At 37.1% G+C, this 16,486-nt stretch overlaps 2 protein-coding genes across 3 annotated transcripts; both read right to left on the bottom strand.

Annotated features, from left to right (window-relative positions):
- Positions 1-822: 822 nt before the first annotated feature.
- mapk15 (mitogen-activated protein kinase 15) lies at positions 823-11,641 on the bottom strand. Its single transcript, XM_044138481.1, has 15 exons — positions 11,407-11,641; positions 11,134-11,287; positions 8,530-8,628; positions 8,143-8,172; positions 7,545-7,635; positions 7,182-7,312; positions 6,922-7,085; positions 6,313-6,452; positions 6,176-6,233; positions 4,727-4,864; positions 4,120-4,225; positions 3,699-4,014; positions 3,456-3,562; positions 3,139-3,291; positions 823-2,053 (listed from the first exon to the last, which is right to left on the bottom strand). Exons 2-15 carry the CDS (start codon positions 11,236-11,238, stop codon positions 1,859-1,861), a joined length of 1,833 nt encoding a protein of 610 aa, XP_043994416.1. The 5' UTR covers positions 11,239-11,287; positions 11,407-11,641; the 3' UTR covers positions 823-1,858.
- A 1,281-nt stretch (positions 11,642-12,922) lies between these two features.
- On the bottom strand, positions 12,923-16,470 carry vps28 (VPS28 subunit of ESCRT-I). 2 transcript variants are annotated; one of them, XM_044137948.1, is made up of 10 exons: positions 16,363-16,470; positions 15,554-15,617; positions 15,413-15,441; positions 15,252-15,289; positions 15,079-15,168; positions 14,893-14,998; positions 14,699-14,800; positions 14,434-14,487; positions 14,248-14,339; positions 12,923-13,878 (listed from the first exon to the last, which is right to left on the bottom strand). In XM_044137948.1, exons 2-10 carry the CDS (start codon positions 15,591-15,593, stop codon positions 13,758-13,760), a joined length of 672 nt encoding a protein of 223 aa, XP_043993883.1. In that variant the 5' UTR covers positions 15,594-15,617; positions 16,363-16,470; the 3' UTR covers positions 12,923-13,757. The 2 variants fall into 2 exon arrangements, with proteins under 2 accessions (XP_043993883.1, XP_043993885.1); XM_044137950.1 differs by lacking the exon at positions 16,363-16,470 and adding an exon at positions 15,765-16,358.
- Between the last annotated feature and the right edge of the window lie 16 nt (positions 16,471-16,486).

The following is a 16,486-nucleotide window of genomic DNA, read 5'->3' as shown; positions in this document are numbered from 1 at the left end:
ATTATCAGCAACGTAAGCTTACTGATATAACGTACGGCACAGTGTTTATGCAGTTCTTTACGTTTATTCACTGCATTTAGGGGGGGAGCTAATTAAAATTGCTCACTCACTACATAATTTCTTTTTAAAATACCCAAAAGGTAAAGTAAGGCACATGAGTTCCCATTATGTGTTTATTATTTGTTAATGTTATATCCAGTGGACTTTTTCCACAAACAAATGTAAATTGACAAAGATAAAATAAAGTGTGGATATCCGCTGCTGGCTTTTGGAATAAAAGTTTTAAACGAAGCCTCAGGAAAAAGTGTCTTCCACTGTTGTGTATATTTAGGATGATAACATCAGAAAAGGCACAAGCACTGAGCTGGTAATTGTTAGCACTATGGCAGAGGAGTGACTTCGAACTTCAGTCTTAAGAGGTAAAAGGTCAAAAATCCAAGACAATACTTACAAAGAAAAGTTTGTTTGGAATTATAAACGGTATTTCAGTGCTGTAATGCTTTTCATTTGATAGCCTAGTAGATTCCTGTGTAATTTCCAATCAGGAACTACGGTAGCTTCTTGGTTAAAGTAACATTTTAACCTTTAAATCTGCCTAAATATGAATACTTTTGGGAGTAAGTGGACATAATTTTTCCCATTAGTATGGTGGTGCATGTACTTCAGCTCTCCTAAACACTTCTCTCTATCTATCTAAGCTTTTTTGTCTTAACTTTTTTCTCTGTATTGTTACCTTGTAATGATGATAATGATAGTCACTATTGCAGGTGCATGCATGGTGGAGCTAACTTGTTGGTTTAAATAAAGTAACAACAACTTGGGTCAAAATGAGTACTTTAATAATGCCATCTACCCTTTCTGCTCTGCCTTGGTTCTTTTCACAAATCATTGCCGTCTTAACTGCCAAGGGTTTACTAATTTGTAAAAAATATTATCTCCAGGGGCCTCGTGGTTTTCTGGGCAGACGCTGGAGGGCCATTGGCCTGGAAATGCCTGGGGATCCCCAGAACAAGCTGGAGAGTCTCACTGGAAGAGATGAATGTCTGGACCCGTTGACTCCACGACTCCATTTCACATTAGTAAAAAAACAGAGGGATGATGTTTTGATTAGGAACAAAAATGAACACATTTTTAACGGTTTTAAATTTGCGTATAGAAGGTTTATTGCTGGTATGTTCACATAAAAATAAATCACTCATTGCAATCATTTATTAAAACATCTATTTGCATATTTTACTGCAATCATGTGCCCATCGTCAACCCAACTAGCCGATGTTTTAAAATGATGTTAAATGAGGGTGTTGGGTTTGATTTAGTTTGATGCGAGAGCTCTTTGCTTCATAAAACTTTCAGCAACAGCGAAGTAAAATAAATAGTACTTCTAGTTCCTGATAAGTCCCTATTTGTGTGTGAAGAACCTTTCAGAGTGAGACATTACCCGAGATGATGGAATGGACAATGGAAATGGTGTATATGAAGCTCACCTCCACAATTTTAACCCAACAAACAAATTATCTGCTTCTCGTCTAGAGAAAATGACTCTAGGAATTTGGGACTTCAAACCACTTGTTTACTTTTAATGGTTAGTATTTTAGTCTGGCAAAAAAAAGGTTGCATAAATCCTTCAGTAGAATTACATACTAAACCCACCTAATATAATAGTTGCGGAAGAGCCCATCATCATTGACTTTTCATAAGACATGACCATAACTGATGCAGTAAATCATGGTCTTTCTACACAGCTCCTGTTTTCCAGCTAGCTGCCATCCAGTCTTAGCAAGACGATCAAAGCAAACTTTGTTGTACATTCAAACACTTGCAACGTCCTCCTTCTGTGTATCCTCTGATATTATGAAAGCTATTGTTTATGGTGGCGGCTTCGAATCAGATTATCCAGTTCTGTCTTGTTGATGGTGCCGTAGGCCTGGGTATAGCTGCCTAATTTGGCCCGTGGGTCACCAGCGCCAGCCACATTGCAGTTGTTCTGAAACACTTTCTTGCTGAACCGCGGTGGTGGACGAGCTTCACGAGCCTGAGAACTGGAGCGGTGGTTCTGCATACACAAGAGTGGACATAATTTTGTTATTACTAGGTTTTAGAGAAAAATATTACTTAAAATAAGAAATCAACACATTTTAGCAGCAATTTGCAGATCAATGCCAATTACAGGAGAATTTTGAAGTAGAAAGAGGTTGACACATAGTTTCATTTTTTCCCAAAATGTAAAAAATATTTTTGCATTCAGGCCCCCCAAGTCAAAATTTAGCATGTTGCTGCAATTACAGGTAGTAGTGGAAGGTGAACCTATTCCCGATCTCAAGTTTTTTTGCAGCTTGTAATTAGGTTTTCTTCCAGGATTGTCCTGTGTTAAGCCATAACCTTTTTTCTGTTAACCCTTATCAGCTTCCCTGCCTCTAATGAAGAAAAGCACACAGGATGACACTGGCACTAAAATATTTAAGTTTGGTGCCATCTAACCTGAGTGACTTCTTTCATATGTCTGCTGCATGCTCTACATGCCTTGTGACAAAGTGTAAGCAGATCTTCTTATGGGTTTCTTCTCTCTGCTCCTCCATAAAGACCAGATTTGTTCCATAGTCAACTACGAATTGTCCTGTCAACAGATTTTCCTACCCTGAGCTTGACATCTTTGGAGCTCCACCAGATTTACCATGTTGTCCTCACTGCTTTTCTAATCAACGCTTAACTAACTTTGAATCTGTCTTTCTGTTCACATTTCTTTATATAAACTGGATCTGTTAGTATTGTGCCTTTAGTCAACATTTGTTGCGAATTGGCACAATAAATATCTGTGAACAGAATTAAGCTAATAGTAATTGTTGCATTGTATTTTTTCTAGGAGTAAAGGTATGGAGGAGGAGGTAAATACAAATGCATGCTTTTCTGGGTTAATAGTTAAAACCATGTATCCTGTTAATCCCATTTCGCAGTTATATGTTACTTTGTTTTGGTTTTTCACACAAAATCACAATAAAATCATTTGAAGTTTTTGATTTTGATTTGAAACAGTCTAAAAGATGTCCCTATTTTTGCTAGGCAGTATAATTATATTTGCATATATAACATCTTGAATCAAGCAGATATAGAAGCGATAATGATGAGAGATGACAGACTTACCAGTGGAGCTGAGGAGATATGCAACCCAGCCGTTAAAGATGTGTCATCTTTGCGAACTAAAGGGTTGTTTTGAATTTGACTGAGGCTCCAGGAGAAGGAGTGGTTGTGAACCACAGTGGCTGAACGACCCCGCTGGAGAAGCTGATCCATGGACTAGTAAAAAGAAGGTGAAGTGAAAAGCATTAAAAAGTAGCAAAAAGAGTGAGGCTCACATTGAAATATTATTGAAGAAAATACTCTGACGTAGACAAATCAAGACAGCAACACAAAAAAGTGGAGCTAAACTAAATGGTGGCGTCACCGAAGAACATTACTACATTAGAGTCGTTGCCCTCTGCCGATGATGTAATTGCAGTTCTTGTTCTGGTTTGTCCTGCTGAGCTCCTGCCGGTTCCAGAAAAGTGAGGGGGTCGATAAAAACCGTCTTAGTGTAGAAAAGACACAATTTCAGTTTACCCTCTGAGACAATGTGGTGATATTAGAGACATATAAATGCTAAAAGAGAATTACTGAAGCAAAGAAATATACTTTTGAATACAGTAAACCATGGGTTGTCATACTTGAAACATGAGTTATGGGGTTATATGAAGGTTTTCCTAAGCGGTGACCAGGTTGTGGACTCGTCTTCTCTGTTGTAGATGGGTTAGATGCATTGGCAGCCTCAGTTTTAGCGACCTCCGTATGTGAAGGCTCATGGTTTGTCTCGCCTGTCTCCTCATTGTATGTTTTCCTCTCATTGTTGTTGGATGCTGCAGCTGCAGGGCTTTGCTCTTCTTTATCACTCTTCCTTGAACTGGGTTTCTCCTGGCTATCTCCACAGGCTCTGTTGTTTGGTAGCCTCAACATCCCTTCCTGTGTTCTCCTTTCCAGTATCATCTAAAACCATTGGGAAGATTGAACAAATTTAATACCTTTGACCAAATAAACTTTAAACATATTATATGACATACAGGGTTTTGATTTCAGTAATGTTTTAATCACCTCGTATAATTTGTTGCGGTACTGAATCACAGATAATTGCACGTCATCGTCCACTGCCAGGACCACATCGTAGTTGAGAGCTGGCTCTTTGGCTGAATTATGGAATCTAACAAGGGGAAAAAAACGGCGTTTTAAATATTATTTCCATCATTAGTATTATATACAGGTGAGATGCTATTAATGACTATTGCAACAGAAATAGAATTTCTGATTAATCCACATTTTTTACACAGATCTCTTAACCACTTGTCATCATCATTGTGCTGACTCCTTTGATATGTAGTATTGTGGGCATGTGTGTGTCAGACGTGCAAATCTACTGCAGTGAGATTTCATCTGACTGACCAAACATATTACAGCACTTTAAGTCTGTGACAGGGTAAAAAAACTTTAACATAAATGCATCTTTTATTGCACTTAAAAGCAAAAAGACATCTATAATGTAAACATTATAGAAGTACGGCAGAAGAGCAAAGAGCTAAGAGTAATTAGAAACCACAAATCACCAAATTAAGCAACCAAAAGAAGACAGAGATTTCTCAGCAATAATTTCTCCATGTAGAAAACCTTGGCACTGCTATTGTAGTTGCATTGCAAGTTTTAATACCTGGATACATATGGATGATGAAGAGCCTGCTCTGCAGTCAGCCTCTTGTCCGGATTAAAAACTAACAAACCCTTCAGCAGGTCGAGGGCATCAGGAGGCACAGAAGGCTGGAGAAGATCCTCCAAAAGCACCTGTGGTCTGGTGAAAGACAAGTATGTCACGAGTCATATATACGAAATAGATAAAATTACACAGCAAAGGACAATGACAACAACTCTGAGGTATTCAAATAAGAACATTTCATCATAAAAAGAACAGGAGGTCAATAGATGTTTGGATGGTTTTTACAAGGTGATGCGTTTAGCTTAAACACTGCTGTATCGGTGCATCTCTGCTCCTACCCACTAAGACTTTAAAGGAACTATTTTCATCTTGTACAGTACCTTCTTTAATGATAACCTTCAACTTTTATTCATTTAATTGAGACTTTACAAGACAGAGCAGCAAAAAATAGAGTATAATTGTGACATGGAAAGAAAAATATACGTTTTTTATTTTTTAGAAATAAAAAATAACACAATACTGTGACAGCTCACTTTCTTTGGATATTTAAAAATAAAATCCAGTGCAACCAATTGCCTTCATTGGTACATAGAGAGTCGCAGTTCAGATATCTTAATAGAACAACTGCGTGTTGTGCACTTAACACATCTCACCATTGTGGAGTAACAAGAAGAAAGCCAAAACAATTCCTGTATGCAGTTTGCCACCAGGAGGCATAGAAGACATGAAAAAAGGCAATGTGGTTGGATTAGACCAAATTGAAAATTTTTGGTGTGCATGCAGAAATTATTTGTGGTGGAACAGTAACACTGAATGTCACACTGACTGCACCAACCGTTTCTGAAACATCATTTTATTGGTACACCTTTTCTTCTGCGTGGTTGAATTAGGGTAATATTAAAAGAAAAACTGTTAGAGGCTCACAAAGACTGGAAACTAGGGGGAAGGTTCTCCTTGTTGTAGCACAATCAATCTGATTGCGCTTATTACAAATGTCTCTGCAGCTGTACTTGCAGAGAAAATAACTGATCATGTATTTACACAGCAGGATGAATTACAGATGCATATCAAACTTTTCCAGGTTTTCTAAAAAAATAAATAAATAAAAGCTTGCGTAATTTTTTCCCTTCCACTTCAAAATCGTGCACTGCATTTTGTTGGTCAATCAGACAAACTTCTAATAAAATGTATTGTATCTTGTGGATGTAGCATAGAATGTCAAGGGCTGTGGATACTTTTGCAAAACACTGAATACCACAATAACAACAAACTTGCCATATGTATATGTAAAGTTCTCTTAAATTCACACAGAATAAATACAATTTGCAATCACTGAAGGTTAGGATAACATATTTTAATGTACACAATGTAGAAAAAGACAAAGACTGTTGATTTATGTCTCCACAAAAGCATTTCAAACAAACAAAATAAAAAAAATAGTCTTACTTCAATAACATTCTCTGAAGGACAGAAGATCCGTATTCAGACTTGATGGCGAGAATATCTGGAATAACAGACGTTTTTATTCAGTCCAAACCAAAAATAAGTTGGTGAGTATGTGACATTTTGACATTATCTGCTACCTTCTGGGCTGGGGTGAGGTATGGCACTTATGATCTTCTCTACTTGGTTGATGGTCGAAGTTCCAGGAAATAGAGCTTTTCCAAGCAGCATTTCTCCAAGGATGCAGCCAAGGCTCCACATATCCACACCTTTGGTGTACCTTTGGACAAGATTATAGCATAAGAGGTTAAAGAGAAACGTGTCACTAATCTGCAATGCTCCTCCTTTCCGAGAGTCAAGACCAGCAGTGGTTAAAATATCTTACAAAAACATAGTTAAGTTAAAAATAAAGCTCTTTGTGCCATTTAAAGGTAAGCCAAGGGTTTTATTTAGGGATATCAGAGATCAGAGTGAGAGGACTAAATGTATCCCTTTTCTTCCAAGTCACAATTTTGTGCTAAAAAACTCACAAAAATATATAAATGTTTCCAATGTCCTATATGCATATTTCCATTCTAAGTGTGAATACTGTCCTGATTGTTTGACTCCCCAATTCTTAAGATTTTTCTTTGGTTAAAGATAGGCCTAGAAGCTATGTTTCTCTTCAAATAAATTAAAATTGAAGGGGGAAAAAAGCCAGCCTGGTTGCAGTTCAGATGGTGACAACAGATGCTCATCGCAGCTGATACCTTGTTGATCCCAACAGGATCTCAGGAGCCCGATACCAACGTGTTGCCACATACTCCGTCAGCGCTGGGTTCCCACTGTCCTCCTGGATCTGGTTGAGAGATCTGGCTAAGCCGAAGTCACAGAGCTTGACGACGCAGTCTGTGTCCAGAAGTACGTTGGAAGGCTGCGAAAATAACAAATTTAGAGTGATTTCAAGCCGTTTCGCGGTGCCGTCGTTTTAGATAAAAAGGAATATGAATATGTTTTAAAAGCGCCTCACTTTTTCATCTCTGTGAATAACATTTCCTGAATGGAGGTACTTGTTGGCCCTGAAGAGCTGGTACATAACATAACGCTTGTGAACATCTTTAAGAAGAGAGCCTTTCTTAATCACAGCGTGTAAGTCGGTATCTGGGAGAAAAACAAAGAGGGGAAGTGACAGCACGACTTTAAATACATAATACTGTCTGTGTCTGAACTGAAATTCTCATTCTGGTTTTTAATGTACAAATGCAGATGTTTAATATGGGTGGATGAATAGAAATATTGGAACGAGGAGGCCACCCTCAAACATCTTCCTGTCATATTGTTAAGTTTTAATAGTTCGTATTTAATAAGACAATTTATACATACTAATACATACCCATGTACTCAAAGATGAGGTAAATGTCTTTGTCATTTTGGGCTTGGATGACGTTTAAGAGTTTGATGATGTTAGGATGATCTTCGAACTCCTGCACAAGGATTATCGTTTTTAATAGCAGAACCACAGGAAGCACGGCACAGATTTTCTCTAACTTGTAATAAGCTGCAGGTAACGCAACAGCAAAGTGTACTACAAACAACGCATAACGTGTCCAAACCGTTATAAAACTTCCACTATAAAACACAGCATTGGAGAAGTGAAGCAGCACAGGGAGAGATGAATTTGGCCCCATGAAGCAGATTTTAACCAACGACAAAAAAAAATTAAAAAACTTTTATTTTTCCTATAAAAATTACCTGAACATGATGACAAGAATTTTAATATCACATTACAATTCACGCTATCACGTTTCAGACAAATGAATTATAAATGAACTGTTTCCTGCTAAGCCAAACATTTTGACCCACATTTCTAATGCAGTATACGTTAAATGATGAAACAGGAGACTAATCTGAGAAAGAAGTAGCGACGTATAAGACACACGTCTGGATGTATTTTAAGCTATATCTACTTCAAACGTCAATATGATTGTTACCTGAAGGAACATGATTTCTCTGAATGTCCGCTGTAAAAAACAGAAAAGGAAAGAAAAATGCATTCATGACATGACCTTTACAGGCAAGACGATGCAATGAACTAGGCAAACCCAATCCTCCTGCTCTAATTAATAATGAGCTGTCTTCCCTGAAGGTGAAGGACGTTTATACAGAGAGGTTGTATTGCAGATCAGAAGCTCTAGTCTGAGATATAGAACAGTCCTGGAAGTCTTATTCACATCACAGAATAATATCATAACGATAGTGTCACTATATTATTTCTATGTTTACTGGTGTATTGGAATTAAAATATGCAAGAGTAGCAAGAATGCTTTATGATCATCTTATGATCACTTACATTTGCAATGAAAAACAGTTTTACCAACCTGCGCATCTGTCCTGTTTCTGAAAGCGTCAAAGATTTTTTTCACTGCCACAGTTTCCCCCGTCTGTCGGTCGACTGCTTTCCATACAATGCCATAGGCCTAAAACAGGAAGAACACTTCGTCAAACTGGTTCTTAAGGCTTTTTAAACTTGTGAGTTTAAAATGCCTTTTTGTACTGGTAGCAAAGGACATTTGCTATAAATGTAAAGAATTCAACAACAAAATGTGCACCAAATGGGAAAACAACACCAGATTTGTTTTTATTTTGAATTAAAAATATCTAAATTCAGTTGGATATATTACAAATCTTTAAGGTACATCTTATGCTCTAGTGGTAATCTCCCACTGGAAAAGATAAACTTTCCAGGACATAAATCAAAGGATGGATTATGCAACAGGCCCCTGGACACCAGACATGTCAAAGGTCCGCCATTCTTTGTTACATAATACAATACGACTGAAAGAGAAACAAAAATATCTTTTAGTTTTTGTTAGGTTCTGATGGTTCTTGATTTGGTTAGTTTTCCACTTTTTTCTCTCTGTTCCTCTTTATAATGGTCTTCAATGTCTTTTTAGTTGCTTGGATCTTTATGTCATATTGGAAATGTCTAATTGTTTAAGGAGTTTTTTTTTAAAATTAGAATCTGTTTTTTTCAAAGCACATACAGGAGAGGTTTTGTATAAAAACACACCTTAGTATTTCAGTACTTAGATCTGTGCTTGATATATTAATTATGTGTATTGCTACAAGTCCTACCAATGTAAAGTAGTTTATAATTGTGAAATGGAAGAAAGTACAAACAATATTTTCAGATTTTTATTTATTTAGAAAATCTAAACTTTTAGGTATATACTTTAGATTTAGATTTAAAATCCCTTTAATTTTGGCTCCCTTAAAAATGCCTACAATATTCTCGTCACATTTGTCGGCCTCAGAGATTGTGTGCATTAGTGTGCAACCAGTATCAAAAAGACCCAGGTGGGAGAATCTACTGACAAGACTATTATTCATAGACTCCGCAAAAGTAAGACTTGTAAATATGTGTTATGTTTTTCTTAAAAATACCACTGCACATGACTCTGAACACATCATCCTTACAATGAAACATGGTAGTGGCAGCATAATCATATGGAAATACTTGTCAGAGTTGATGAAAAGATAAGTGGAGCAAAAATACAGTGTAAAATGTGCAAGAGGCTGCAGAAGACCCAACACTGGGGTAGGAGGCTCACCTTTTAGCAGCATAACAACTTTAAATATGGATTAGCTCAAAATGCATGCATGTGTTCGATTAGCCCGGTCAAAGTTTAGACATAAAGTAAGCAAAGAACCTGTCACAAAAATGATTGATCACAGATCTTTCCCATCAAATCTGGCTGAGCTGAAGCTATTTTGCAAAGAATAAAGGTCAAAAAAGTTTCTCTCTTTTTGCAAAGCTGCTTTAGACATTTCCCAAAAGACATGCAGCTGCAAGTGCTGCAAAAGGTAGTTCTACAAAATACTAGCACAAGGAAAGGCTTTAAATAAATTCATGAATAAAACATGCTGAAAGCAATTATTTCCTTACTCTTCACAATTATGCACCACATTCAAAAAAATACATCGAAATATGGAGGTAAATATGACGGGATCCAAACACCCTTCTATAGGAATTTCCTGCCTTTGCATTCAATTCCTATTTGATGTATTTAAAAAAAATAATAAAATAAAATAAAAAATATATATATATATATATATATATATATATATATATATATATATATATATATATATATATATATATATATATATATATATATATATATGGCCTCTCATTTGTAAAATACACTCTTGATACTAGTGTTATTGAAAGCGAGGGAAAAGTTCTGACCCCAGAGAAACAGGAGGTCAATCATAACACAGGCAGGGCATCAGAATACAGTGTTATTGTACTGAGGCCAGTGGATCAGATTCACACAACACTGGAAGCTCTTTGCGTAGGACGAGCTTAGGCTCAAATAGTGATGTACAACAGTAATTTTTTTTTGCATTAGTAAAATCATGTATACTTCTTTAAATCTAGCTGCCCTTTGGTCTGATTCCTCACAGCCACAGCGCCACAAGTCATATGGAAACAAGTTGAACAACTGGGGAGCATGAGTCATAGTCTCTTCTAGTTTACGGAGCTGGCAGGTTCACACAGCATTTACCAGAAGGCTGTCTAAAAGGAGAGCATCAATTTGCAAACCTCTGTGAAATGAGAATGGCAAGAAACCAGTCAGTTAGAGTTCCGTGTCTGCCACAAGTAAGGAAAACAAAAGGGCTGGACTTGCTGATCAACATCAGCTGACCTGAAAGAAAATAAACCACTTGCTTGCAACACTGGTGTTAACTGAGGACCTTAAGTCTAGAGAATCTGAGGAATTTTTTCAACGTGATTGCACAGGAAAGCTGAAAGCAATTTATTTAAAAGGAAAGTTTCCCTTAATGTTATAGGAAAACTTTCCTCTTAAATAACAAAGGGAATGTATGTACTCCCTTTGTTGTTGGAGATCATTGGGCCATGCAATGATCTCCAATAAATAAAACAAATCATAGTTAAGATAATTATAAAACATTCTTACCCCTTTTCCGATTCTCTTCCTGATTTCATATTTGAGAAAAATGTGCTCCTCCACTTCTGACACTTTTACTGACTCATACTTTTTGCTCATTTTTTGTTTGTCCATCTGAGCCAGTGCTTCACATAGAAACCATCATTACTCTCCTGGATTATTCCTGCAGGTAATGAACCGGAAAGGTTTAGAGGGCAGCCCGTCCAGTCAAATGTGCAACATTCACCCGTTTCGTAGTTTATATGTTATTAATGCAACAGTGGAGAACTACGGTGGGATTACCTGGCAACTCTCTAGCGACCACCCCGCTCAGACGCCGCTTTTCACAACTTCAGTTGCTGCTTGTCATGAAAAATGTTAGCTTCCATTTTCTTTCAGTGACTGAAAAAGTCTCTCTTTGGTATAATCTGCAAAATTTCTGTGCTAACCCCCGCTCCCACCTAACGTTTGACGCACCTCACGGCTCTTGCTCCTTTACGTGGGTTTGTGGCTACTTGTTGTTATGGTAACATAAACGCGACTGGTTCTTAAAGGAGCCGCGGCGTAGATTTTTTTGTTTGTTTTGTTTTGGTTTTGCAGTGCTAAAAGTGCAGAAGTAAAGTCTACTTTTTATACTCACCATAGGTATGACTTTGATAAATTTGGTAGTTTTTAAGATTTATTAAATCACAAATATTAAGTGTGTGGCTTAGTTATACAACAAAAATATAGTTAATGTCAGAACTTTCTATGCGTGCATGACCTTCAACCAAAGTAAAACTATCAAGATGTTCAACAGTGGGAAGTTTGTGTGGGAATAAAGATCAAAGATGGATGAAAATGTATCCTTTGCCTGATCTTTAAGTCTGAAGTATTACTGAACTAGCATAGTTGGCAGTTTTCCAAGTTTTCAAAGCTTCATACATACTTATTATTGTGGCACATTTTTCCTCATCTACTTAAAAAAAAAACCCTCTTTCTTGAGCAAATATCTGACTTTTCCTGAAATTTACAGATTTCAGTTGACACTAAAAGGCCGATTCTGGAGCAGCATTTTTCTTCTTTGTTGAAACCCTCTCAGTCCACAGTTCTGCAAGACCAGCTTCACTGTGATTCAGCAGCTTCCCAGCTGTTTTTGTTGTTGTCTTTGAAAAACTTACATAATATCTAATGTTTCCCTTCCATCTGAGAGAGACAGTTTGGGTCAGTTTGACACAACTGTATATTCTTTTTTTTTCTCCCCTCCAGGGGATCTTTTTGTGGACTCTTGTGTCCCTTATATGACAGTAGGCTGACAGGAAAGGGGGAAGGAGAGGGGGGAAGACATGCGGCAAATGTCGCCAGGCCCGGGAATCGAACCCGGGACGGCCGCGTCAAGGACTCAAAGCCTCCAAATTTGGGTCGCGCCATCCGCTACACCACCACAGCACGCCCACAACTGTATATTCTTATCAGAAAATAATTCCCCCCCAAAAAATACACATCATTTGGAAGGCCATGCCAAAGCTCTCTGCTAAATATCCCCACAAGTCTGGTCTGCTCCATGAAGGCAACATATTTAACTGACCTCAACCATGTCTGGTAAGAACTAGTAACTGAAGTTGCTTGGAGAATATTCATTATTCATAGCACCCTGAACAACGAAGGTCAGACGATGCTTAAAAGCATATGCACATGTAGTCATTTTAGATGCATTTAGTTCTTCCATCTTAGTAGCACTGGCTAGGACAACTATTCTTTTCACTGCGGTTTTCCAAAATTTACTATGAAAATATCCCCATTAATCTCTCAAACAATAACTGACAGACCAAAAAACAGATGAGATTTTTTTAAACTTTATTTCTATAAAGGTGTTACATGCTTTTATTTAAAAATCAACACTACTATATACAATGATACATTTTAATAAATATGTCCTCCTCAATGGTGTTTCAAGGCTGAAACATATTTAGCCAGCAACATGAGTTTTTCTCTGTAAATTTCACTAACTCTTCCTTCTAAAAAAAAAAATGGATTAGACATGTTACAGGATGAGAAAAATATGTGATCAAAATAAATCCTTTCCACTAAGCATCAATGTTATAGTTAAATAGATGAGAAGTTAAATAATCACCAGATACGATTTAATCTTTTTTTTTTTTTTGCTGAAAAGTGATAAAATATAAGAACAGCAGCCTGAGACTGCTCTTTTCCATCTGCAAATGCTTTTAGAGGACCCACACACAGAAAGAATCAATATGAGATGAAACAAGACAAACAGAACAAACCCAAAAGCTTTAAAACACATACAGGATACTCTTAAAGTAATGTATCGACTTCGGCTGCTGAACTTTTCTCAGAAACGATTCTTGGTTAATGCTTTGCCAAACTTGTAAACTGCCCTGACATGGCCAAACACAAAGAGCCAAAAAGAGGCAGAAGGCAGTAGGCAGCATGATGTACCAGAAACAGGGGATATTACAAGGCAGTGGAATGTAAACTGCACCAAACCTAATAAAATAACAAAAACTAGACTTACAGAAACTGGCAAGAGAGTGACTGAAAAACTGTTCAGATATAAGTTCACTACGTGCCGGAACAAGCAGGGAAAAGTAGCGTTTTATTTTTAACTTAACCAGAGTTCCAAAAGTTAAGATCTATGTTAGACAGAAGCTTTAGGAAGAGTGAAGGAAGCGGTTGAAGGCGTTGTAGGCTGACTCCAGATCGAAGAGCATCTGGCGAACCTGGTTATCATCCAGCTCATCTGAGGCAGACATGCTGCTAAGGGTGGTCAACCTGCAGGAGAAATCCCGTGACAGATGACAATATGCTGAGCTTCTGCTATTTAAACTCTAACCTTGTTATACGTAAAGGGAACATAAATATCCACTAATTTTATGCAATTACATCCATTTGGAGGTTTGCATACTTTTATGTGCAGCTTATTTAAATTAATTCTTTTACCAGAAATGACTGATTACACATCAAACAATTTCAATAAATAAAAATACCTTTGATGTGTGTTTAAAATCATTGTCCAGCTGGAACACTCGACTCTCTCCAGTTTTTACCTACCTATCTAAACCTCTGACCAGCAACATATAAAAGTAACAAAGCATTCGGAGTCTCTTAAAAGTATTGGAATAAAGGCTCCCTGCAACTCACCAGAGGTTCACTTTGTCCTTTGCCTCAGAGTCTGGAGGCATGTTGCTCATCCTGTTCATGGTTTCCATCAGCTCTCTAAGATCTGGTTGGATCTATAGTCACGAGAAGTAATCACCATGAGAAAATTTCCACTTTTTAACTCTTTTGCAGATTGCAGGCTTAATATGTGTGTAAAGTCAGAATCACCTCATCCATGGCTCTGATCTCCAGTCTCAGCTTGTCCATAACAGTGATGAAGAGCTAAGGTTCACAGATGGTGGGAGATAAGACAATGTTAGGGATGTGTTAAGTTTACCATTGATAGTGCTTTCTAGTTTCCAATATTCTGCCAGTAGCTCATGTGACCAATGGTGGAGTTGCGAGGGAATAGTAATAGTAATCTCCACTCTCACTTCAAAATAGGTAGATATAAATTTACTGTTTGATACAGTGATTGAGAGAAAGGACATACAGAAACTATATCTGCAATGCAACGGTTCAGGTTGCCCTTATCGTCTTTAATGGTAATTGGTCGATCTTCCTTAATCCTCTCCATTGCAAGTGGGCAGTCAAGCTAAAAGACAAAATAACAGAGACATCAAAGCGGGAAAAATTACCACAAAGCAACAGTTATAAATTAGTTAACTAACTCTGAGGTTTACTCACTCTGTACTTCCTGCAGAATTCATCGATGGAGCCCACGTCAGAGCCTTGCACCTGTTTGAAAGCAGCTTTATACTGAACCAAGAGTCTGGAGCAGGAAGCCGTGTACCTAAAAATACAATTTCCTCCAGATCATTGACGCATACGTTCATATTTAAAGGCTATGTGTTAAGCTGAAGTGGAACTTACTCGCTGGGTGATACGCAGTCTTTGATGTAAGCCTTCTCCAATGCCTGCAAGGTCTTTACAACAGCAAACAACTCGGCCATGTTGTCGTACCTTAAGAAACCAGATAAATCAAATGTTACAGCGATGACCAGTTCAGCTCATCATTAAGCACACTGAATCAATGCAAAGCTTACTTTTCTCGTTCCCGTGCGTTTTTGTACAGTTTAACTTCCTGCAACATTAGAAGTTAGAATGGTCAATTCAAACGGATAAATTGAAGTACAAATTTTAAAAGCATGAGGACTTTCAAGTTTTCTCTTTAAAGTTTACACAACAATATATAAAAAACATTTACCTCATACAACTCAGGTTTGTTAGCTGGAGCTGTGTGGAAAAAATTATGAAATTAAATAAAATCCTGGAGATGACAATGCAATGTGTGACACGTCAGGGGTCCTGATGAATTCATAAAAGATGCACTTCTGATTAATCTTACCTGACCCGACTCCTCCACTGCCTGCTATCCCGTGGAACATGATGCTGATGTTTCAGATGTTGGTCTAAAAATATTTGTTATTGTTTAAATATAATTGTATACCAAAAGCAATCAATAACGTTCTTCGCTTTAAGCCCTAAAAGCAAAACTAAAATAAATTGTTCATCGTTCTGCCATATAAATAAGTATTTATAGACCTAGGCTACCTTACCTCACTATCGTCTTCTTACGAGGAGAAATTAATTTGTGTCTGGAAAACTGGAAATGAATCCAATCCGATCGTGCTTTTTAACATTGGCAGTAATATGCAGCAGAAAAAGTTATTTTGTCTTATATTTTTACAAACCATCTCTGTTCTGAGACTATGTAAGATGCGGTTTTCTGTTATTAACAGAACTAATGAACATTGTTGTCATGACATGACATTTATTAATAACTTCACGGTTTGATCTTCGAACCTTGGCCTGGTTAATAACAGTGGAAATGAACAATATTCTTGGCAAGACACTGACATTACCTGCAAGAAATAACGACCATTTTAATGTATTCTTTTCAAAAAAGTTTATTATAAATTAAAAGTTAGTTATTTATACAAAAATAAAGTTAGATAACGAAACAGTCAAAGCTAACTTGTTAGCACTTCCTTAAAGCTTTTGTGAGACTGAGCTTCGATATTTATATATTTTTAACCGATTAACGACACGTAAAGATCATGTACCATATCACTATACATTATAACTCCAATGTAATTATTAATACGTCAACGAAAAGGTTACAAAGTTAAAAACTAGATGACATATTCCACTTACCCGTTCGATAAAATGCTATAACACAGATGTAAACACACCCTCAGACCAGGACCAGCATACGTCAAAATAATAGGTGGCCATTACACCTCTGAAAAAAATCTCCAGAAGTAGGTATGTTTCCTAA

The sequence above is a fragment of the Gambusia affinis genome, linkage group LG14 (assembly GCF_019740435.1).
Source record: "Gambusia affinis linkage group LG14, SWU_Gaff_1.0, whole genome shotgun sequence".
NCBI classification, from domain to species: domain Eukaryota; kingdom Metazoa; phylum Chordata; class Actinopteri; order Cyprinodontiformes; family Poeciliidae; genus Gambusia; species Gambusia affinis.
This window is presented reverse-complemented; position numbering and strand designations above follow the sequence as displayed.

Excerpts from the sequence above, each read along its gene's own strand:
- mapk15 (XM_044138481.1), bottom strand. The coding sequence starts at position 11,238 with ATGGACAAACAAAAAATGAGCAAAAAGTATGAGTCAGTAAAAGTGTCA. Across the intron at positions 8,173-8,529 it reads GAAACAGGACAGATGCGCAG|CGGACATTCAGAGAAATCAT; the intron begins GTTGGTAAAACT and ends TGTTTTTTACAG. Across the intron at positions 4,015-4,119 it reads ACCGCAACAAATTATACGAG|ATGATACTGGAAAGGAGAAC; the intron begins GTGATTAAAACA and ends CAATGGTTTTAG.
- vps28 (XM_044137948.1), bottom strand. The coding sequence starts at position 15,593 with ATGTTCCACGGGATAGCAGGCAGTGGAGGAGTCGGGTCAG. Across the intron at positions 15,169-15,251 it reads AACGCACGGGAACGAGAAAA|GTACGACAACATGGCCGAGT; the intron begins GTAAGCTTTGCA and ends TGGTTTCTTAAG. Across the intron at positions 14,999-15,078 it reads GACTGCGTATCACCCAGCGA|GTACACGGCTTCCTGCTCCA; the intron begins GTAAGTTCCACT and ends TTGTATTTTTAG.